Here is a 25121-nt window from a genome sequence, read left to right on the forward strand (position 1 = left end):
TTGGACTCATCTGTTTATATAATTACATTTTTGAAATGTTATATGAATGAATGCAGCCAATGGCGTTAATTGCAAGGTGGTTTGTAATGTTACTGGTGAATGAAACTTAACTAACCTTGACCTTAACTATATTAATGTTGTGATCACACTTAAAACTGTTACCTGTTACAATAGCAATTGTTTGAAAAAATGTTGGGACACATCACTTGCGTTGGTTACGTATTAGGAAATGGAAACCTCTCAACTGGTAACCAAAGACAGCTGCGCCAGCATGGGCTTTTGTGCTATTCAAGGTCACATCATGTTTGTGTCTAGCTACTTTTTGCCTGGCAGAACTCATATTGCAAGGTCAGATACTGGCCCAATTTGAATAATAAGTTAAAAGCCGGCTCGGTTGTTAACTAAACCATAATTAACAGGAAGTCAAACAGTAAAAATTCAAAAAGGCACTGACGATACTAATTGTTTTTTCAAAACCTGAATATTAGGTAACCTAGATTAAGATGGTATTTGCTAATAATGAAAGTGAATACATAGCTAACATAAAATATAAAGGACAAACCAGTCAGAAGTACAAGGTGTGATTGCATGTTTACTGCAGGAGAAGATCCACCAGCCCCATATAGCATATACACTATATTACCAGTATTTTGCCACCTGCCATGACTCACATATGCACTTGAAGTGCCATCCCATTCCTAACCCATAGGGTTCAATATGATGTTGATGTTTTGCAGCTATTACAACTTCAAGTCTTCCGGGAAGGCTGTCCACAAGGTTGCGGAGTGTGTTTATAGGAATTGTCGACCATTCTTCCAAAAGCGCATTAGTGAGGCCACACACTGATGTTGGTCGAGAAGGCCTGGCTCTCAGCCTCCGTTCTAATTCATCCCAAAGGTGTTCTATCGGGTTCAGGTCAGGACTCTGTGCAGGCCAAGTTAATTTACATCAGACTGTCGTCCATGTCTTTACGGGCCTTGCTTTGTGCACTGGTGCACAGTCATGTTGGAAGAGGAAGGGGCCCGCTCCAAACTGTTCCCACAAGGTTGGGAGCATGGAATTGTCCAAAATGTTTTGGTATCCTGGAGCATTCCAAAGTTCCTTTCACTGGAACTAAGGGGCCAAGCCCAACTCCTAAAAAAAACCCACACCATAATTCCTCCGCTGACCCCTCTCTGTCAGTTTACGTTTGATTGATTGATTGAGACTTTTAATAGTAGATTGCACAGTGAAGTACATATTCCGTACAATTGACCACTAAATGGTAACACCCGAATACGTTTTTCCACTTGTTTAAGTCAGGGTCCACGTGGCCTATCACTTCGTGGCTGAGTTGCTGTTGTTCCCAAACTCTTCCATTTTCTTATAATAAAGCCGACAGTGACTTTGACCTTATGTCTGTTAATAGAGCGAAATTACAACTGCTCAAATCCAGACAACGATTTTTTGAATCTGGGGAGAAAGCTGGCAGGCTCTTATCCCACCGGGTCAGGGAGGAAGCATCTTCGAGGCTAATCACGTCTATTCGCTCTAACACAGGAGAACTACATACCGATCCAGCTAAGATTAATGAAACATTTGCTGCATTTTATACAACGTTATATACCTCAGACCGCCCCCCTTCCTCAGATGAGCTGTTTGGCGATAAAACATTCCCACAGATAGAATGTGGGGCTGCGAGGGGCCTGGGCCAGCCCATTAGTGTCATTGAGATCACAGAAGCCATCAAATCCTTACAGAGCAATAAGTCACCCGGCCCGGATGGCTTCAGTGCAGAATATTACGAGACTTTCTCCAGTGCTCTTGCTCCGGCTCTAAGAGACATGTATAATGAAGCTTTTCTGCAACATCGCCTCCCAGAAACCTTATCGAGGGCCACCATTTCTCTCATCCTAAAAAAAGAGAAAGACCCCCTGCTTTGCAGCAGCTATAGACCAATTTCGCTCTTAAATGTAGATCTAAAAATTATATCCAAGGTTCTCGCTCTCCGGCTCCAAAGGGTGATGCCTTCCATCATCTCGTTGGATCAAACAGGTTTTATGCTAGGCCGGCAATCCTCACACAACACTCGGCGCCTCCTAAACATTATCCGTTCGCCAAACCCTTCGACCCCGGAGGTGGTAGTGTCCCTCGATGCGGAGAAAGCCTTTGACAGGGTTGAATGGGAATATCTATTTGAAGTGATGGGTCGGTTTGGTTTTAACGAAGATTTCATTCTCTGGGTTAAACTTTTGTACTTGTCCCCAGTAGCCTCGGTACGTACAAATAATACACTATCCGCCCCAATTTTTCTAAAAAGAGGCACTAGACAAGGTTGCCCGTTATCTCCACTACTGTTTGCTATTGCGATAGAACCCCTTGCTCTTTGGCTGCGCGCTGAGGCGGGCTTTAAAGGTATCACCCGGTCGGACACGTTGCACAAAGTCTCGCTTTACGCGGATGACCTGCTCCTGTACATCTCGGACCCTGCAAGCTCACTCCCGGTAATATTTGACATTTTGGAGCGGTTTGGCACACACTCTGGTTACAAACTTAACTACCAAAAAAGTGAGCTGTTTCCGATTAATTCCTTAGCTAAACAGTTACCACGATCTCTAGCGGCATTCAAATGGGCACATGACGGGATTCATTACTTGGGGATCCTTATTACTCCGGCTATGTCTGATATGCTCCGGGCAAATTTTTTACCTCTAATTGAAAAGATGGAGAAGAACTTTGCCCGCTGGTCTGTTCTACCATTATCTCTCGCTGGCCGGATCAATCTGATCAAGATGATCACTCTGCCTAAATTCCTTTACCTTTTTCAACATATCCCCATATTTATTACTAAATCATTTTTCGATAAATTAGACAAATCAATATCTACATTTTTATAGGGGGCCGGATCGGCTCGAATCCGCAAGTCTGTCCTACAGTCTCCCAAATCTGAAGGAGGGCTTGCTCTCCCCAATTTCAGACAATACTATTGGGCGGCTAATGTACAGAAACTCCTATACTGGATGGATGGAGGCTCTCAGACCCTTCCGGCCTGGGTATCCCTTGAAACGGCAATCCCACACTCCTCATTACATTCTTGCTTATGCTCATCACTCCCTTTCCCATTTAAACTTGAAGGCGCAAATACCATCGTATCAATCTCCATTAAAATATGGAACCAGCTACGAAAACACGTGGGTTCTCAGGGCCCATCTATATTGACCCCGCTACTTAAAAACCAATTATTTAAACCTTCCCGTACTGACCCCGCATTTATGACTTGGCACGATCATGGTATCACCACTGTGAAAGACCTCTATGCAGACGGAGTGTTCTCATCCTTTACTGAACTCTCTTCCAAATACGATCTGCCGAACTCCCACCTTTTTCGTTTCTTTCAGGCGCGGGACTTCGTAAAGAAGCAGTTCCCACACTTTCCAAATCGTCCTCCGGAAACTCTTATAGATACATTGTTATCTTTGAGCCCTAATCATAAAAAATGTATATCCGTGTTATATACCTCCTTAAGCTCAGTTGCTCCAAACTCTATATCAGTGATAAGAGCCTCGTGGGAGAGCGATCTTAATACCAACATATCCGATCAACACTGGAACTCGGCCCTGAAACTGGTTCACTCCTCCTCAATATGTGCCCGTCATAGTCTCATCCAATGCAAAGTAATCCATAAAATCCACTACACTAATTCAAAACTATCCAAAATCTACCCCACTGTTAGCAATACCTGCAATAGATGCAAACAATCTCCGGCTGATCATGTCCATATGTTCTGGTCCTGCTCTAAACTATGTTCCTTTTGGGAGGACATTTTTGACACAATTGGAAAAGCATACGGTCAAAACTTTCCTCCCAACCCATTATCAGCCATTTTTGGCGTATGCCCCGATAACATGTGCCCGGTACCACTAAAACGCGCTGTTGCTTTTACGACCTTGCTGGTCAGGCGATTGATCTTGTTTAATTGGAAGCTGGCTCGCCCCCCATCACACGGCCGTTGGATTAGAGAGGTTCTCTACAATCTAAAACTGGAGAAACTTAGGTTTTCGCTAAAGGGCTCGGTTCAAGCATTTGAAAGCTCATGGAGCCCTTTTTTGCTGTATGTCAACTCTCTTGACCTATGCCCAGACGCAGATGAGGAATAATCTCCCTTTTATTTATTAGTATTATTTTATTCTATTTTTTATTTTATTATATATTATTATTATTATTATTAATTTTTATTTTATTTTATTATTATATATATATATTTATTTATTTTTTATATATATATCTGTCTGTCTCTGGCCGCGTATGTGTGTGTGTGTGTGTGTGTGAGAGAATGTGTCTGTCTTTGTCGTCTTACTTGTTACACAATTGCGCCATTTGTCCCTCGTTAGTGGGACCTGAGTGTTGGGTGGTTTGGGTTTTAAGGGAAAGGGTGTGAATCATTTACTGCCTTTAAAATTGTACTGTTTTGACTTGTACTTTTTTCTGTCTGTTTGAAAATGCCAATAAAAAAAGTTGGAAAAAAAAAATAAAGCCGACAGTTGCCTTTGGAATATTTAGGAGCGAGGAAATTTCACTTGTGGCACAGGTGGCATCCTATGGCAGTTCCACGCTGGAAATCACTGAGCTCCTGAGAGCGGCCCATTCTTTCACAAATGTTTGTAGAAACAGTCTCCATGTCCAAGTGCTTGATTTTATACACCTGTGGCTGAGCCAAGTGTTTAGGACACCTGATTCTGGCGTCTTAATCCTAATTCTGACACCTGGGGGACGGCGTGGCGCGGTTGGGAGAGTGGCCGTGCCAGCTACCTGGGGGTTCCTGGTTCGATCCCCAACCTAGTCACGTCCGTTGTGTCCTTGAGCAAGACACTTCAACCTTGCTCCTGATGGGTCGTGGTTAGCGCCTTGCATGGCAGCCCCGCCATCAGTGTGTGAATGGGTGAATGTGGAAATAGTGTCAAAGTGCCTTGAAGGTAGAAAAGCGCTATACAAGTATAACCCATATATGCTCTGCTGTTATTGTATCATTCATTTATTATGTCGTATTTAAACTATTGTGTTAAAGTCTGGGGAAATTGTTATAAATCCCATCTACAGCCTTTAGTCACTCTGCAGAAAAAGGCCATTAGGATTGTGTCCAATGTTCACTACAGACATCATTCAAATCCACTATTCATGGAGCTAAAGCAACTTAAACTGCACGATGTGATCAATTTTAAAACTGCTCAAATTATGTTTAGGGCATCCCAAAACTCTCTACCATCCTATATACAGAACCTATTCCAGGATAGAGATGCTCACCATAGTTACAGTCTAAGAGGAAACAGCAAATTATATTTGCCTAAATTTAGAACAACTTTAAAATCAATGTGCATTTCAGTGCGTGGAGTCAGTCTGTGGAACAACTTAGGGGAAGAGTTAAAAACGTGTTCTAACATGATTCAATTCAAAAGACTGTTTAAACAAGAAGTACTGAAGAAGTACGAGGAGGAAAGAGAGTGATGTCCTCAGCACAGAGCGATGGGAGAGAGGTGTATGGTCAGAGAGTGTTTGGGCCTGTGTGTTTTTGTGTATGTGTTTGTGTGCGTGTGGGTGTGTGTGTGTTTTGTCTTGTCTCATAGTAACAGTGGTACTATTGTATTGTTAGTGTACAGGAACTTTTCTTGTTTTTGTTTGTATAGTATTGTTCTTTCACACACTAGGTGAATGTTGTCTGTCTATCTGTGTTGGCCCTGCGATGAGGTGGCGACTTGTCCAGGGTGTACACCGCCTTCCGCCCATTTGTAGCTGAGATAGGCTCCAGCGCCCCCCGCGACCCCGAAGGGAATAAGCGGTAGAAAATGGATGGATGGATGGATAGTATTGTTCTTGTTTTGTATTGTTTATGTTAAATGTGGAATGAGTGAGAGGGATTGGGATATTATAAGCATCTGCTTCAGCCAACCCCTTTTCAAGCCTTGCATAAATGTCTCTGCCAAAATGTAAAAACAAACAAGAAAAAAGTGTGTTGTTGTACTGTGCAGGTTTGAAATAAATACTTCAATTCAATTTATTTTATCTACCATTCTGATCATTTGGATGGGTGGCCAAATACTTTTGGCAATATAGTGTATATGATGTCTATATATGTATATGATGATTCATCTGATGTTTATTGTCTACGGGCAGGCCAGCCAAAATTAGGTAGGAACCAAAAATACTTTGCCCAGATCCTGGCCGGAGCCCAAACGTCAAGCACACCGGAAGTTTAGACCGTTGCTCCGGGTGAACGAAGTGAATATTGACAACCTCACTTCGAACCACAAATACTACTTACCCCTTTATTACCCTATTCCCTCACCAATGGCGTTCAGTTCTAATATCGATGTTGAGGGCGCGACGCAACATCTCCGAGACATTCTGAAGCTTGACCGTCCCGGTAACATCACTGGTGAGTTTGACCGGGAACGGAAAGTGGAAGCGCCTCTTTAGGCCGCAGAAGCGAGTCAAACGCTCGCTACGTATCTGGATTTCTAGCATGCCTACATGGTTACTCGCTCTCCGTCTAACAATAACGACTCCAGTGTAAAATGAAGAATATAACAGATTAACACAATTAATCGCCCAAAAAAAGCGTTCTGCTTTGTGGAGATACTGCGTGTGTAAAATGTGAATATCCTGCTAACTGCGCCGCAGCGGTCTCAGTTCCTGCTGCTAGCCGCGTTAGCTCCTACGCTGATGTCAAATGTCAACTTGCCGTACGCGGTATGTTGCATTAAGTTAGTTCTGTTCATTTTTTACTTTTATATTGATACAGTGTTGTATTTTACAGTGTGTCAAACTTAGCATGGTCTTTCAAAAGCAGAGAGGTTTGTATCTGCAGTTCGCTAAAGACCAAATATATTCAATTGGCCGTTATATATTCTTTTCAAAAAGGACACGTAGGGTTTTGTTGTTGTAGGTAAGTTTTGTGAGTGGGTGGGTGTACGTTTTTTTGTCTCTTTTCCTCGCCACACCCGTAATTAATTATAATTGCAGTCCACATTAAACAGGTGTATCTAATAAACAGTGCAACTGCCCTACTATTTATTATGCCTATGCTATTAGTTTAGCTTTTGATTGATTGATTGAAACTTTTATTAGTAGATTGCACAGTTCGGTACATATTCCGTACAATTGACCACTAAATGGTAACACCCGAATACGTTTTTCAACTTGTTTAAGTCGGGGTCCACGTAAATCAATTCATGGTACAAATATAAACTATCAGCATAATACAGTCATCACACAAGTTAATCATCAGAGTATATACATTGAATTATTTACATTATTTACAATCCGGGGGGTGGGATTAGGAGGGTTTGGTTGATAACGGCACTTCAGTCATCAACAATTGCATCATCAGAGAAATGGGCATTGAAACAGTGTAGGTCTGACTTGGTAGGATATGTACAGCGAGCAGAGAACATAGTGAGTTCAGATAGCATAAGAACAAGTATATACATTAGAAATGTATTTCATTATTTACATTTCAATCCAATCCAATCCACTTTATTTATATAGCACATTTAAACAACAAAATGTTTCCAAAGTGCTGCACAACAATATTAAACACAATTAAAAACAATATAAAATAAATATGATTAAAAACAATTTCAAAGGGTAAAACCAATTAAAACAGTAAATAGAAAGCAACATTTTAAAAACACAGAGGACAACAGAGGACCACACAACTCACGTAGTGTTAAAAGCCAGAGAATAAAAGTGGGTCTTAAGACTAGATTTAAAACACTCCACTGTGGGAGCAGTTCGAACATGGAGGGGCAGAGTGTTCCAGATCTTAGGGCCGACCACAGAGAAGGCCCTGTCTCCCCTGGTTTTAAGTCTCGGCTTGGACACCACGAGCTGGAGCTGGCTCTCGGACCTCAGAGCGCGCGCAGGATTGTAAGTTTGGATGAGGTCCGAGATATACTGAGGTGCCAGTCCATGTAAATCTTTAAAAACAAACAGCAAGGTTTTAAAATCAATTCTAAAATGAACAGGGAGCCAGTGCAAACTCTCATTTGGTTATTTACAATCCGGGGAGGTGGGATGTGGAAGGGGGAGGGTGTTAGTCAAGGGTTGAAGTTGCCTGGAGGTGTTGTTTTAGTGCGGTTTTGAAGGAGGATAGAGATGCACTTTCTTTTATGCCTGTTGGGAGTGCATTCCATATTGATGTGGCATAGAGGGAGAATTAGTTAAGACCTTTGTTAGATCGGAATCTGGGTTTAACGTGGTTTGTGGAGCTCCCCCTATATCTATGCCACATACTGATGTGGCATAGAGGGAGAATTAGTTAAGACCTTTGTTAGATCGGAATCTGGGTTTAACGTGGTTTGTGGAGCTCCCCCTGGTGTTGTGGTTATGGCGGTCATTTACGTTAAGGAAGTAGTTTGACATGTACTTCGGCTTGTCTCTATTGTTTTCCAGGATATACCCAATAATTTGTTGTGTGTAAATACAGTATTATATAGTAAAGTATTGATAGTTAAAGTTCCATCCATCCATCCATCTTCCACCGCTTATCCGGAATCGGGTCGCGGGGACAACAACTCCAGCAGAGACCCCCAGACTTTCCTCTCCAGAGCAACATTAGCAACTTCCTCCTGGGGAATCCCGAAGCATTCCCAAGCCAGAGAGGAGATGTAATCCCCCCCATCTGGTCCTTGGCCTGCCGCGGGGTCTCCTCCCAGTGGGACGTGCAACGAGGACCTCCCTAGGGAGACGCTCGTGAGGCATCCGCACGAGATGCCCGAACCACCTAAGCTGGCTCCTTTCCAAGCGAAGGAGCAGCGGCTCTACTCCGAGTCTCTCTCGGGTGACTGAACTTCTCACCCTATCTCTAAGGGAAATGCCAGACACCCTTCTGAGGAAACTCATTTCGGCTGCTTGTATCCGCGATCTTATTCTTTCGGTCATGACCCACACTTCATGACCATAGGTGAGAGTAGGAATGTAGATAGCTTGGTAGGTAAAGTTCGTATGATTAAAATTGATGATTGTATTGTAAACTTATAAATCAATATTGACTTACACACATTTATCATCATGTTAAATCACAGTGGTTTTATTTGATAATATACTTAGACTTCCTTTTTATTGTCATTCAAATTTGAACTTTACAGTACAGATAACAATGAAATTTCGTTGCATTAACTCATTGTAGTGCAGGTTAAAAGAGCAATAAGGTGCATATATAAATAAATAGATTACTGTACAGATAATTATATTGCACTTTTGCATATGCATCCACGTTTATGGATGTAGGTTGTATTGTCTTTATATTCCAGCGAGTTAATTCGTTTTTGGGGGGAATTGAGGGGATTATTTTGGTGCGTTCAAGAGTCTTATGGCCTGAGGGAAGAAGCTGTTACAGAACCTGGAGGTTGTGCTACGGAGGCTGCGGAACCTTTTTCTAGAGTCCAGCAGTGAAAACAGTCCTTGGTGAAACTGTTCACAGTGTTGTTAAATAAATATTTGCAAAATCTATAATTTCCTGACTTGAAATAAATGCAGTGTTGATTTTGCGTCATCCTGACGCCAACTGAAAGAAATACATTACATTTTACCAGATGCACATTCTGGTGATGGTCAGAGACGGATGTCCTTTAATGGAGAGCTGAATGGCCTATTGGGAACAGCAGGTCTTCTTGGAGGGGGTGATTTGTCAACCATGTCAGACTCCACCAGACCAATTTCCACAGATGTGACCAGCGTTCCTCAGGATACCCAGATAATGTAAGTTAAAGTTCTACCTTTTTGTAACTCTCACACCCTGCACCATAACTAGGGATGGCAAATATGGCTTAAAATCTAGAGCTGAAACGATTCCTCGAGTAACTCCAGTAATTCGATTACAAAATATATTCGAATAATCTTCGCTGCCTCTAGGTGTCATTAAAAAAAAATAAAAAAAAAAAAATGGCTTGTTTAGTAGTCAAAGCTCACGTTTCGGCCTCTTGTCCACACACAGACACATACCTTTGTCCTTAAAAACGCAGACTTTTACAAACACTGGCCAAAGTGTAGAGATCCAAAACTCTCCCCTTAGCGTGTGTGTGTGTACACGGCACAAACGGAGACTTGTGATGACGTCACGGTTGTACGCTGTCATTACCAAACTCAACACTGCCTTGCTGGCTTTAAACACACTATAAGAGGAATTACTGTATGTTTGAACGTAAACATGCTGCTATCTTCACTCAACATTAATAAAAAATACATCAAAATGGGTTTTGCGACACTCCTGCCGGCGCAAATGACAATCAGCTGTTTTGGATACAATCACTGTCAAACCTCTCCACCTGATGACATAATTGACAAGCAAGACTTTTTGCTATGTGTCATAAGAAAGATGCAACATTATTTTTATGATTTTAGTCCTTGTTTAACGACAAATCTTGAAGTTAACTTACCGTACGTGTCTTGCTTCCATAAGCCGGGCGTAAAAAGCGACCAAGCAACTGAAAAAAATCAATGTAGCAGCGTCCTTGTAGTGTGTACTGATGTTAAATACGATACGCACTTCATTACACATGTACTATATCACTATATCAATGATTAAATGCATTATAATTCCATGACAGTTTTGCAGCGGCACACGCACATTCGTGCACTTTATATAGATACTTAAACATGCAAAATGGTTTCCTTGACTCGTTAATGCGTGCTGATTTTAGATATAATGTACACTTCACTGCACATGTAATACATCACCATGTTGCTGAACACGTTATAATTCTATGAATGTTGGGTTTCAGCAGCACAGGCGTGCATTCACTCTTTAATAATGTTCCCAGAGCTCTGTATTTACGTGCAGACAGGTTTTAAAGATAATGTACGTGTCATTGTATGTCTAAAGTACATCAAAATAAACACAATAGGAAGCGCAATGCTGCACCAAGTCAGCTATTGCTGCTTTTTTCAGGCTTCTGATTGGACAAAATGTGCATGACAGCAGGTATATGTGTTTGTGTGTAGACATAGACACTTTTGAAACTACACTTGTGTGAATGGAGATTGTTTTAACCCCAAATATGTGTTTTTGAAACTCTCTGTGTTCGTGTGGACATGGCCTTAAAGGCACTACCTAATCCACTTTTTATGTTTGATATAATGAAAACTGTTCTTATTGTTTTATTTTTGATACTAAGAAAATAGTTTTATTTTAACTTTCTCCGGGAATATTCATTTTGAACTAATTTTATGTACCGTATTTTTCGGATTATAAATCGCAGTTTTTTTCATAGTTTGGCCGTGGGTGCGACATATACTCCGGAGCGACTTATGTGTGAAATTATTAACACATTACCGTAAAATATCAAATATTATTTATCTAATTTGCGTAAGAGACAAAGCAAATGTCAGCAATCGTCACACACACGTCAGCAATCGTCACTCACACGTAAACCAATAAGAATTCGGCGGGAGAGGGTCATGGCAGAAGTGCATTGTGGGTTATAGGATGCTAACTGCTATATGCTACTGCCGTAGCTATTAAAATGGATCACATCAACATTGGCGGTAACTTATAAAAACTGAGAAGGGCTGAACTAAAATGGCACCGAAAAGGAAATCATTTACTGCAGATTACAAGCTGGACGTAGTGAAATATGCAGCAGAGAACGGCAATCGAGCAGCAGAAAGAAAGGAAACGGCGCATACCAGAGGCGACACCGGGGAGGAAGATTTCATCGGATTTAGCGATCGGGAGTGACAAATTGTTTGGTAAACGTATAGCATGTTCTATATGTTATAGTTATTTGAATGACTCTTGCCGTGATGTGTTGCGTTAACATACCAGGCACGTTCTCAGTTGGTTATTTGTGCGTCATATAACGTACACTTATTCAGCCTGTTGTTCACTATTCTTTATTTATTTTAAATTGCCTTTCAAATGTCTATTCTTGGTGTTGGATTTGATCAAATACATTTCCCCCAAAAATGCGACTTATACTCCAGTGCGACGTATATATGTTTTTTTCCTTCTTTATTGTGCATTTTCGGCCGGTGCGACGTATACTCCGGAGCGACTTATAGTCCGAAAAATACGGTATGTGTTTTCATCTCAAACATGTTATGATGGCAAAATTAACATTGATTACTATTTTGCATGCAAATAATGCAATGAACTGTATTGCATTCTTAAAATGTAAAACTGTTGTCGTCATTATTAGGTGGTTTGTCTTTTTATATTGTTTATGTATTGTTGGCAGGTTGAAAACAGCTCAGCGGATTTGCGTGGAGAAACCACCATTTAAACGGCACCGTATAATAATCATCAAAAACGCACGAGAGACAAGAATTTCGTTTATGCGGTCACCACACAGCACATACGGCTGTGAGTGAACCTGTTTTTATTAGCACACACATATTGGCACAATCAACCACAGATGCATTTCAGCTGTGCGTGTCAGTCTTAAATAATTAAAACAGGCGTTTAGGAAATAAAAGACAATTAGGCCAAACACAATAATAGAGGGCACATCTTAACATGTATAATTAAACCTTAATTAAGCAAAAATATTGCTCCGGCCCGGCTGCACCGAATAATAATATAAATCCATTTAATTAAGTCAAAATACAAATAAGGCAACGAGAAGTATCCCACACTTCTCTTTTGTAAAGTATATTTGTACAAGCGCTATGGGCATTTTCATCAACAATATGATTTGCATGAAAAGCTGGACAGGACAAAAGAAAATATACTGTATATATATTACATATTTTTTTACAGCAAAAATACGATTTTTTTCGATTAATCGATAGGGATATTCAATAGAATACTCGATTACGGTACTAAAATATTCGATAGCTGCAGCTCTATTAAAATATATAAAATAGTTTACAGGGGCTCTTAATTGGGCTGTTGACATACACGGTAACATATTGCATTATTCCCAGTTGTATTTTATTTGTCAAAACTATTATTAATCTACTTGTTAATAGTTGATTATTTTTTGCTGTAGCATTGTTCTCACTTAATGTCTGTTAAAATGCAATAAGCACTTATACTTCTGTTGTTTGGATAATTTACATTAGTTTTGAGCGATAATACCCATTTGGGTATCGATGCAATACCAAGTAGTTACAGGGGTAGTATTGCTTGGACGTCACGTCCAACTCCCGTCCCGTCCCGCGCATTATATATGCATGGTGGTCAAGCTAGCTCTGTTCTCAATGAGTACTCGGGGCCATTTCTCGAAGAAAAAATGCCCTATGCTTGTTTTCGGCTGTACGAATTGTTCAAATCGAGAAAAAGATAAACATTTCTTCAGAGTTTCTTGAGAGGTTTTCTAAAAAGAGCGGAAGAGTGCAAGATTTTACGAAACGACGAAGAGAAACGCAGCTCACACTCCAGTCCAAGGGAGCAGAGTCGAAGAATGCATGGGTTTGCACTGATCACGTCGTTTAAGGTTTGTTTGGTATACTTTTAACGTTTAGTATTTCCAATTTAAGTATTATATTGATATTATTTGTATTTCTTAAACACATGTTTGCTACAAGTGTTTCGAAAAGCACCAACTCGTCAAGTGTAAAGAAAATAAATCAAATGTGAGCAAAACCTAAAGGAGTTAAGCTTTTGCCAAAGGCACCAATCATAAATGAAGCTTTGAGCACACACACGATTTTGACATTTATAGTTTAAAGACCGGGAAAAACACGGCACTCGTAAACGGCACGTGCAACAGCAACCAACATGGCAGTAGATGCAAAGTTAAATCATGAAATGCAACTTTACCCGAGCAAAAACTATGTGTATTTATCTGGGAGAGTCTTGATAGCAATGTCCTGACCCAGCCACACACTAAGACTTCCATGCTTTTCCAAGTTTTCATCTGTTTTGTCGTGTAGAATGATGTCTGGAGCACAATAGTTCGATATGTTTTGGAATGCGACCGATGTATAATCCTTGATATCACTCAACAAATATTTTTTTGATTAAGTATAGAGATTTTTTCCATTGTATAGTTTTTTTTTTTTTTTTGCTCGTATCTGCTTTTTGCTGGAAGATTTAAGCCTATTTTGTAGTCTGATAGTTCGCGTGCTGCTTTTGCCTTGGTTGACCACCACTGGTTTTCATTTCTGGAAATAAGTCACGTGACGGAATACAAGTAATAGGTCATACCAATGTTGATACTAATACTTAACATTTTTAAGATCATTGAATGATTACATTTTTGATTACAATTATATGACAAAAACACAAGATGGTGGTGCAACATTATCAATTAAATATTTAACTAATTTCCTGCTATTGGCTCTGATTTAAATTTTTTGGTCTTTTCTTTTTAAGCCCTCCTGTGTCCAGGGATTTGAGGGTTTCCCCAGATTGCCAATATACCTGTGGCGATTGAGGCGTGGCTAGTAGGGGTGTTTATTGATATATTCAAGATTTTTGTTGCAGACAATTTGAAAAAAAAAAGTAAACTATTTTCTCTTCCTCCGGCATACTTTTCGCCCCCAGGGGCTTCCGTAGCTCTTGCCCGCCCTTACTTCCTTAGCGGAGATTCAAAACAGGGCTAGTGCTAATGAGACCGAGACGTTTGTTTCAAAGAAAATAAAAATATTGTCAGTACTTTGGTTTTTCGGTAACAGGTGTGGAACAAATGACTGCACGCTGCAAAGTGATTTAAAAAAGAAAAGAAAAAAAAGACAGCAGCACAAAAAACATTCAAATGCGCTAAAAAGCAGCATATTGTGGTGGAATCAATTACACAAGGTATGTAAGATGATCAGAGTTCTACTGTAACGTGGTACACTACTGTTTATGGGGTTTTATGGAAACATGTCAGCGTCAAAAGCACAGCAAGTTGAGTGCAGTGTATCCCTTTGAAAGCGACAACCAGAACTGAACACAGAAATGAAATGGATGTCAAATAGAATGTGGCAACATCACACACAGCAGACAACAAACATACACACGACTCGTATGTACGAGAGAGCAAATTAATGATTGAAGTGAAAACCTTTAGCTTGCAGTCCAAACAATACCGCCTTTGTGGACCAGAAGATATGACAGCCATGGAAGCACATTCAATCTCTTTATTAACCAGAAGTAAAATAATGCAGTGAAAACATTCAACAGAGCTGCTGGAACTGCCAACAAACTGCCACTGCTAAGCTAACACACAAAGTGGGCTGCTGCTCTCTCTGGGCGCTGACGTCAGGGCGCTGACGTCACACATTACTAGGCAACAGGCTTGCCTTTTAAAGACTCTCTCACGCACACTCTACTCAAATATGATCCGTCTTTCAATTTCAGATATTTGATTTTTTTTAAGTAACGCATTAATTACTTTCCCTGGTAATCAATTCAATTAATGAAAGAGATATTCCTTAGTAATTCAAGTATTTTTTGGTAAAGTAACGAGAAACTATAATCAATTAATTTTTAAAAGTCATTTTCCACCACTAAAATGGGTGAATGGGGGGGAAAAAGCCTGCGCTTATCAACTATCGACCTCTCAATATTTTACTTGATTTATTTGCATACAACGTATAATACTACACTTTATTTACAGATGTATTCTGTTCAAGACAGAAGTTTTATGTTTTCACTATTAATCTCAATGTTGAAGATAATTATGTGCATGCAATGTTACGTTTTGTTAACTGAAGTTTTTTATTTAAGACTCTTAATTTAGTTTTTTTAAAATTATTCCTGAAAAAGTACAATTTATATCTGGTCTAAAAAGAACAACATTATTGAAATTAGAATTTTGCTCAGAGTAAGATGCAGTGTAGGCAGTGTTATTTCAATATGCTGGTTTTTGATCAAATAAAAGAAAAAAACAAGTTGAATTATATCTGGAATTTGTATCCAATGGTTTCTTTAAAAAGTAAGGAAAAAATCAGAAAAAAACTTAAATATAGTTTTTTATGAAAAAATCGGGGATTTATTGTTAGGCAATATCGCCTACACATATATTTTATTTTAAAAGTCTTAAAATTGTTGTACATACATTTAAAAACAAATCTGTCTTATTTAGTATTAACATAATTTTTCTTATATACCGGTAATTGTGCTCTATTTTTCAAGTGTTGCTGTCTATATATTATTTTTCAAGTTTCTAGAGACTTCTCCTATCCTTTCAATGACTTTTTTCTTTATTAAAAACAGACAAGCAACAAAACTAGCTTATTTTTCTGGTGTTATTATAGACGGCACTCCTGTTTAGAGACTCTTTATGTCTGTCATTCGATGTTCGCGTCAAACAGCGAGTGCGGATAAGAGCTGATGTCACATTTGCTACACCCTGCTGCTCGAGCTGCATTTTCTCTCCTTTAACACTGCCAATGTCCTCTTAATATTTGCACATTGCACACTTTATAGATCGCTGTTTGCGGATATATTTCGGGAATGTTTAAGTACATCCACATGCTGTCTTCGCTCCAGACAATCGCGTGTGTCTTGCTTATGTCATCACAACGTCCTGTTTTGGCAGTGCACCACCCGCAACCCCGAGAAGGACAAGTGGTAGTAAACAAGAGGGAAACATCAGTGAACCAAAAGGGGGATACACATGAGCAAAGAGCTCCTGCAACTAGCTGCCACTACCCCAGAGCCATCTTGATGCTTTATTAGTGTCGCACCCCGACAGAGTGACACAGTAGCTCTATGACAACTTTTATTTCAACATGTCAACCACAGTGTTCACTTCCAACACCGGTCCGTACATCAACACACGGTCGCTTACATTTATGAATAGTAATTCCATTATTTAAGTGAGGAAATTAGGTTTTTGAGAAAGTAACTACCGGTAGTTGTAGTTATAATAGATTACTTATTTCAATAAATTTGCCCAACACAGATCATATAGGTATCTAAAAAATACATTTCCTAAGTCCATTTTATAACAAAGAAGACTGAATATTTTAATGTACCGCAATTTCAGACACCTCTCTGGTGACGATCGATCTACCTGTATCGCCATCACTTCAGAAGATGTGGAGATTGTGGCGAGTGAGGACTCCAGCATCAATAGCAAGGCTCGAGGTAGCAACATGGTAAGATTTAGAATACTCCTACTTCCTGACCTTGTCTATACTGGTAGTTACTCATGAGCAGTGTTTGGAATACGTTACGATCGCCTTTACTTTTACTATTAACAAGTTATTTACCGGTAATTAATTACTTTTATGTACGTTACGTCGTTGCCGATAGGTTTGATGTAATGTGGCATGCTACTTTTCATGTGTTTTTTTGTCAACATGACAATGTCAGAAACACAGCAAATTCAATGCAGTACCGGTAAATATATTTTTACTAGTGAAAGCAACAAGCAGCACCCCGCTATAATTTAACCTGATATCTAATAGGAGTAGGAAACATCACACATATAAGTATCCACAAAATCACACACACACTACTATTACTACCACGTGGAAATATTTAACAACAAATCAATGATTGAAGTGACCAGCTTGCAATCCTACAATACCAATTTGTGGATAAGAAGATAAGACAGCCATCGAAGCACATTCAATCTCTTTATTAACCAGTGATAACACAATCCATTGAAGAGATTCAACAAAGCTCCCGTCCTGCAAGACCTAACAAACATAGCTGAGCTAATGCTGCTCTGTTTGGCTTTCTTGCTGACGTCACATGTCACTTAACAAAAAGCACCGTCTTTTACAGGCACACACACTGCTTTCATGAAACATCTTTCAACTACATATGCCAGATATTTTAGGACATTTTTATTAAAAAGTAATGCTATGATTACTTTCCTTAGTAACTAATTTATTTTATTAAAGAGTCATTACGTTACTAATTAATTTACTTGTGTGGCAAAGTAACAGGTAACTTTAAAAAATAATTTTCCAAACCCTGCTCTTGAGTCTCACCGGTTGGTAAGAGAAAATACATTTATCATTCTCTGTTAGCTTCTGTCACAGAATTTGTGTGTACGTAACATATTTGATACATAGTCATGTTATGTGTGTTCCCCAACCTTGTACAGAATATGGTATTGTTTGTGATTTGAAAAAATATTAATGTTTTATAAGTTATGTGACTTGTTATATGGCTTGTGATGTCTAAGTATGTTGCAATGCAAAAAGCTGTGTTTTTTAGATGTTTGAAGGTCAGATTCAATGCTAAGACAGAAATATGGTTGACTAATAAAGTTCCTCACTGCCTGTTTTTTTTAATGTACCGGTATTTATTATTATTATTTCTTAATAATAATTTTTAATTGATTGTAGTAGTTACATTGTTCTACACCACCCAGAAGTTCAGAACCTGACCACGCAAATGCAGGATTGCAAGAAGAGCTGTTGGAGACAAGTGAGGGGATGTCCAAATTGACTGTGCCCGGAGGGTTAGGTGCCTTAATCAAGGAAACCTCTGTAATCTCAGAAATACTTAAACAAGAAGCCAAAGTTTTTACAGACTGAGCTATTACAACACTTGGCACCAACAAACAGCTCAATAATGACACAAATGAAAATGCAACACAATGAGTTGGGATGTAAATCAATGCATAGGGGCGCGGGTATGAATTTGTCTTAAAATATATTAGGGATTTACAACACTGCTCTGTAATTGCTCAATATTTGGTGCCTTTTAATTCCTGTGATTTACAGTTTGTGTACGTTTCTTTTGCTCAGACGCTGTCTTTGGTTTACGTTCAACATGTCTTTCGTTATAGTCTTTGTATAATTCAATTTTGACGTTGACTTGTATGGAGTGCACCATCAGTGTGTTTCTATCAGATCCAGACTGACAATAACATTAGTTATGCAGTTTGAGTTATAAATGTGTCTTTCTTTTAGGTGAAAATCAAGCCAGTTGCCAAATATGAATGGGAGCACAAGTATCATTATGGCAGACTTATTGCTGTGTCAAATTCCTTCATGGCGTATGCAATTAGAGGTAAGCAATTAGAGGTAAGAGATTTACCCGGACTGTTTTAGTACGCTTCTAAACAAAATCTTTACACCAAGGAAAATGGGAAAACCATGGGAAAATTAAATTTTTAACAGTGGCGTGCAGTAAGGTTTATACCCAGTGAGGCATTGACATTTTTTAAAAACTTTAACATTATGTTCTCACGGAAACCTTGTCTTAGCTTTCTACCCTGTAGTTTGCCCAAGTGCACTCAGGGCTTGGCGCAGTGTACAAACAGGAAGAGCTTTCTTGCGCACTGAAGAACAGAGGAATGATTTATGGTAGTGTCATTTCACTTTTCTGACCTGCATTTAATCAGGAAATATGCAATTTCACTGATTTTCACTTAAGAAAATGTTAAACGATTGTAATCGTTCAGCATGAATTTTTTTTGATACAGTTCAATGAACAGCTTATTTTATTTTATCATTATTGTTTTTCAAGCCTCACCCGCCTCCTGGCCACACGTTCCTGATTTACAAGTATTCAAATGATGCGCTGGCGGATAGTAAGTAGAGCATCAAACCGCAAAAACAGGAGAAAGAGACAAAACAATAGTCTGCAATTGATTGAAAACTGCATTTAAATTCAAACCGGCTGTTCATCAGCAGATCAAAAGTAAAAAGTCCAAATCTGTGCTAAAAGCGTTTCTTCCTTGTAATTTTCTGAGAACTCTACACTGTCATAGCCTTCTGCAAAAGGCAAAAGGGCTCTCAGAATGTTTTGAGGAAGAATAAAATCACTGTTTTAATGAGACAAGAATTCCTTGCTTGAGCAGATCGACAATCTTTCCATATACGAAGACGGAAAGTCTCTATGCTTTTGCTATCATGAGGTTATGACTGCGAGTAACAGAAAATCAGAAGTCAAATTTTAGCGCATATTTTGACTGTTTAATGGTATAGTCATAAACTTACCGGTATCTGTTATTTAACAGCCTGTTTGTGTTTAAAGTTTTTAATAAATTGAGGCTTCTATTCATTGTCTTTTGCTCCAATTTCTTCTTTTTGCATTTTGAAGCTGTATGTTACCGTCCACCAGTGCAAAATGCAAATACTCATACTTTTTTCGCCAACTTTGAGATGTTGTTATGGAGTGTAGTGTGTACATGATCGATGCAGTTTTTAAAAATATTACACACTGCTGAACAATATTATTCTACAGTTTATTTTCTACTAATATACTGAATAAAATTAATTACGTCGTTACCCGCAGGAGCCAACAACCAGGCCATGATACGTGTATTGAGTGTGGGCACTGCAGAGCGTTCCCTACTGAAAGGCTTCACTGGTGCTGTCACAGATCTGGCTTTCGCCCACTTGGACTGCTCTCTGTTGGGTTGTGTAGATGAAGCTGGCAACTTGATGGTTTGGCAGCTCACATGTACCGGAAACACGATACTGTATCCTGACAAGAAGTTACACTACATTTTTTTCTGCTGGTTTCATAACAGCCAATTTGGCCTATTCACCTTCTAGAATACCAGCCATACCTACCAGAGATTTGTATAGCCAGCAAACTTTCTGATGCAGCAGTTGCATTTTATCTGATGTCTCAAAAAACTATTTATTATTTGATATGATTTTACACATACACCTGTGATATTGCAACTTGCTTTGGCTTAGTAGACAACCAACAACCGTTTCCTCCTCTTGCTTTCCTTAATCCATGTGTCTAAAAGAGATCAGATAATTATTCATATCCGAAGGCCACAGGACACTCTGCTGAACTCGCATCGCCGTCTCATTTGGTGCCCTTTCATCCCAGAGGACAATGAGGTCAACAACCAGGATGACACAAACCAGACCTTGGCCCTTCTACACGAAGACAGGGTACAGATTTAATTGAGAAATGTGACTTATTTTGACTATCTATTGACTATATATTTGACTATATATATTTGACTAATTTCTGCTCGTAGTCATTTAAAAGCATCTGTATGTCAGTGGCTGAGATGATCACGAAAAGGGGTATGACATGGCACATTGACTGCACATTGATATTTTATCCCCTATTTTTGGATAACAGTTTGACTGAACTTTGCGTGGATGGGTGTGTGTGTGACATAATATGAATATCACGTGTACTATTATGTCAGTATTATTGCAACAAAACCAAACTCATATTAATGCAAACGCTGCCTTTATTTACCTGCAACTCATTTTGCTAACTTACCGTAACTGCGCACAATGATGGTGGAGTCTTCATCAAATGTGTTAGTGTGACACATGGTTGGAGGTGGGGTTTCTTTCAAAGTAAGACATCCGGGAGACATAAAATAAAAATGGATGTACCTTTGAGTAGATTGAGATTTGAGTACCCATACAAGTTTTAATTGTTACAATGTTGTATATGAAGTGTTTTATAAGCATAACAAAAGTTATAAGTGTGTCTGAAATCTGTGTGAAAGACTTAACAAGACTAATGTATATAATATCCATAAAAATCATATGCTATCGTACCTATACCACAGGGTTAGGGGGACTTGAAACGTAGCCCCCCAGACAATCGAGAGCACACTGTAATTTCAAATGTATTTGTCACTGGCTTTGTCACCCCACAATCTTTTCCAAGCTAGCTATGATTTTACAACTATTATAAATCTTTTTTTTCAGATCATATACTCCACATGCCCGTGTCTCAGCTTTTAAAGTTAACACAAATACTGAAAAAAGTGATGTTTCAGTTGTGGCAGCCTTGACAAGATCCCCATGCAATAGTTTTGTGCCTAATCAATCAATGTATTTACCTTTTGGAAACACATTTGCTATTGGCCGATAACCAACAGTCAGTAGCCTTAGAATGTGTTTCAGGATCAGAATTGTGTATATATAATCAAAATTCCTGGAATTTATGTCATTGTTTTGCTCTTTTTCAGGCAGAAGTTTGGGACCTTGAAGTCTTGAGGGCCAGCAATGTCAGTTGGCCTGTTGATGCCGCAGATTTGAAAGAAGGTCTCATCACAGTAACTGGTTATACTCAGGTAGGGCTCAACCATTTAATATTGTGATATAAGGTTATTAAATCCTATAAAGGTCCACCTTAAATTTCAGCCTGTGTAAATAATTCTCCAAAGTTTGAGTCATGTTTGGCGCTTTGGCATAAAAGTCATGTTCTTTTCAAAATATGCTCCAAATGGGGTCCTTGGCATTGGAGGCAAATTTGCATACATGCACTAAATTTTAAATAACTCACAACACATTTCTCTTTGGGATTTTACAATTACTAGTTTGCATGGTCGAATACTGTCTTAACTTCCACACCCAGCTTTTCGATGAGCATGATGACTCTGAAACTTTCTCTGAAAATTTCCTTGCAATCTGGTGTATGATTTATTCAAGAACTAGGCCTCCAAGCAAAATGTTTTTTCCTCGATTGACCAAGACATTTTAGGGAAGACTATTGTTCCAATACTTCATGCATATTGTTGACTTGTATACCCTGAAAAAGAAATGAGAAACATTTTAAGTACCGAGTTTTATTCAACGATTTGTGGGTTTCGTTGTTTTGAGTTGGTTATTCTAATCATTTGTGTTGCTGACATAACAAAAACAATTTACTTTCTTACTAGCGTGTCAGTGAAGGGGCCCTATCTCCAGATGGAACTGTGTTAGCCACAGCCAGTCATGATGGATACATTAAGTTCTGGCAGATATACATAGAAGAAGGGAAAGACAAGCCAAGGTAAGCAATACGCAATTTTATTTTGAAAGTTGATGTACAATCCAGTTTGTTTATGCTGGAGTATCTATTATTCAAATTTCTGTTTGCTCTTTTTTGTTTTCCTAATTAGATGTCTTCATGAATTACGTCCTCATGGGGGACGCCCCCTTTCCTGCCTTCTTTTCTGTGACAACCACAAGACGCAGGACCCTGAGTGAGTGGACTGCTGTCTACTGACAACTAATATGAGGATGTTACAGTTTGGCTTCACTATGCCACTACTAACTTTTACTATGTTTTATGGCTATTTCAATGTTTTTCTTTATAGGGTTCCATTCTGGAGGTTTCTGATAACTGGAGCAGATCAAAACCAAGAATTGAAGATGTGGTGCACTGTTTCCTGGACCTGTTTACAGACAATCAGGTTATTGATTACTTTTGGTTATGTCTCTTTATGGTTATTTGTATTATAAAATGTGAGTTTCATATCATTGCTGTAGGTCTTAAGATACTTTGGTCATTAGGCCTTCTTTCAGCAACACTTTTACCCAATAAGGTGCTTCCTTTCTGGAGTTTATGCACTTATTCATCAGCTGCACAACTGTCCACTAAATTGAAGAACATTTTTCATAAGAAATTTCTACTCAGTTATATGACAAACATCTCTCGTTGTTCGAATTCTAAATGCTTGACGATGTTTTGTAGATTCTCTCCAGATCCAATAAACTCAACGGTTCTGCCCAGTTTGAAGGCGAGTCTGGATCTTTCTGCTGAGTATCTCATCCTAACCGACGTACAAAGAAAGGTCAGTGCAATATTGTCATCTTAAGTTCATGAAATGTTGAATTCAAACAAAAAAATACTACAGTTGTGGTTTATTGTTGCCAGGTTCTCTATGTGATGCAGCTGAGACAAGACCTAGAAAAAGGCAAGGCGAGGTTCACCGCTGTTTCAGAGTTTCTACTGACCCATCCTGTTCTCAGTTTTGGAGTTCAGGATGTTACCCAATGCCGTTTTCGGGACACTGAAGATCTTCCTGCAGAGGAAGAGAGTGAGAGCACTACAACAGGTGTGTGCATGACGCACTTAAATCCATGTAAAGCAAAGGGTTATTTTTAAAAGTAATATCTGGATTGTAATTTACAACATCATGTTTACTTAATATATCTAATATGCATTTAATTTCTTCCAGAGGGGACTCAAGGACCCACAGAGTCAAAATCCGGCATTCAGATTAAACTCTACTGTGTTCACACCAAGTGAGTTCATGTCCACTGTTTGAGTAAAACACAAATTCTCATGAATAAGCATGAGAAAGCGCCCAAACTTTTGATGGGTACTGTATTCAAGTAGAACATCCATATATCAATGTTCTCATCAGCCTACCCCAGCTGGCTTTGGCCAAGACGAGGTATACACACTGGACTAGTTGCCACTCATAACCGTGGGAAATTAGAGTCTACAATTACCTATTCTCCAATTATAGTGCATTTTTTGGTGATGTGGAAGGAAGCTGGAGTATTCTGAGACAACTTACCCCAGCATGAATACAACATGCGAAATACACACAAATATGTTCCAACTGACATAAACGTATTAATACTCCTCAACAAAATGTTAAGCTCTACAAATATTCACATTTTGCACTGGTCGATTGCTTATGACCAGATGTTGGAAAAGCATCAAAATGTAAAAAGAAGAATAGGCACAAAAGTATCAGCAATGGTGTATTGCAAGAGGCCTAAGGGCCTTGCTTATTAATTTTAACAACTAAATTGGCCCTAGTGTGTGAATGTGAGTGTGAATGTTGTCTGTCTATCTGTGTTGGCCCTGTGATGAGGTGGCGACTTGTCCAGGGTGTACACCGCCTTCCACCCGAATGCAGCTGAGATAGGCTCCAGCGACCCCAAAAGGGACAAGCGATAGAAAATGGATGAATGGATGCCTTGTTCAAAGTCAGAATAGCTTTTGCCTTTGTCATCAGGAGGTCATGACGGTATGAATTACTGACAAATGACGTCAAAGTCAAGTTTTGTGCAAATTTTGTCTTTTTACAACTTTTGACCTACTGAAAGCCAGTTTGAGATTCCTCCCTCTATACTAATGTTTTCTAGGGTTCTATGTGACTATTTTGAATGCAGTTTGCAATATATACAAATTATATATTTTGTTATGCTCTACACAACCCACAGCTAAAAATGCTGACATTTGCAATTCTCCACTGGTGTTAAGGTTTTGCTGAGGGTCTATTTATTAAATCCAATAACCATACAGTATTTTTAACACAAGTATACTGGACATTTTGCAACTAAAATATAAAGTTTTATCTCATAACTTTCATCTATTTACACAAATGTTTGTGTGTCATATGTTTTAGGAGTCTACAGGATGTCCAGATTTGGTTCCAGCCAAATACGGGCTCCAACTCAAGTTTCCTATCCCATTCTAATGCGCCAGATGGTTTTGGTTGGTCACATAATTTTCTAAACAGTACAACAGGGCTCACTTAAGTGGATAATTTTTCTTTTGCTTCTAATTTTACTGTCACACTGAAAGAGCAGAA

The 25121-nt window shown here is 39.1% G+C and overlaps 1 protein-coding gene across 3 annotated transcripts in view; it reads left to right on the forward strand.

Annotated features, from left to right (window-relative positions):
* Positions 1 to 6181: 6181 nt before the first annotated feature.
* edc4 (enhancer of mRNA decapping 4) overlaps positions 6182 to 25121 on the forward strand; it is a 42912-nt gene continuing 23972 nt past the window's right edge. For all 3 annotated transcript variants that reach the window (XM_061969879.2, XM_061969881.2, XM_061969880.2), the window contains exons 1-14: positions 6182 to 6409; positions 9570 to 9735; positions 16896 to 17007; positions 18781 to 18880; positions 20111 to 20297; positions 20577 to 20727; positions 21774 to 21878; positions 22467 to 22579; positions 22689 to 22772; positions 22887 to 22982; positions 23264 to 23363; positions 23447 to 23627; positions 23751 to 23817; positions 24936 to 25024. In XM_061969879.2, coding sequence (XP_061825863.1) covers positions 6322 to 6409; positions 9570 to 9735; positions 16896 to 17007; positions 18781 to 18880; positions 20111 to 20297; positions 20577 to 20727; positions 21774 to 21878; positions 22467 to 22579; positions 22689 to 22772; positions 22887 to 22982; positions 23264 to 23363; positions 23447 to 23627; positions 23751 to 23817; positions 24936 to 25024 — 1639 coding nt within the window. In that variant the 5' untranslated portion in view covers positions 6182 to 6321. The remainder of the gene's footprint in view (positions 6410 to 9569; positions 9736 to 16895; positions 17008 to 18780; positions 18881 to 20110; positions 20298 to 20576; positions 20728 to 21773; positions 21879 to 22466; positions 22580 to 22688; positions 22773 to 22886; positions 22983 to 23263; positions 23364 to 23446; positions 23628 to 23750; positions 23818 to 24935; positions 25025 to 25121) is intronic.

Source organism: Nerophis lumbriciformis, linkage group LG10, assembly GCF_033978685.3.
Source record: "Nerophis lumbriciformis linkage group LG10, RoL_Nlum_v2.1, whole genome shotgun sequence".
NCBI lineage: Eukaryota > Metazoa > Chordata > Actinopteri > Syngnathiformes > Syngnathidae > Nerophis > Nerophis lumbriciformis.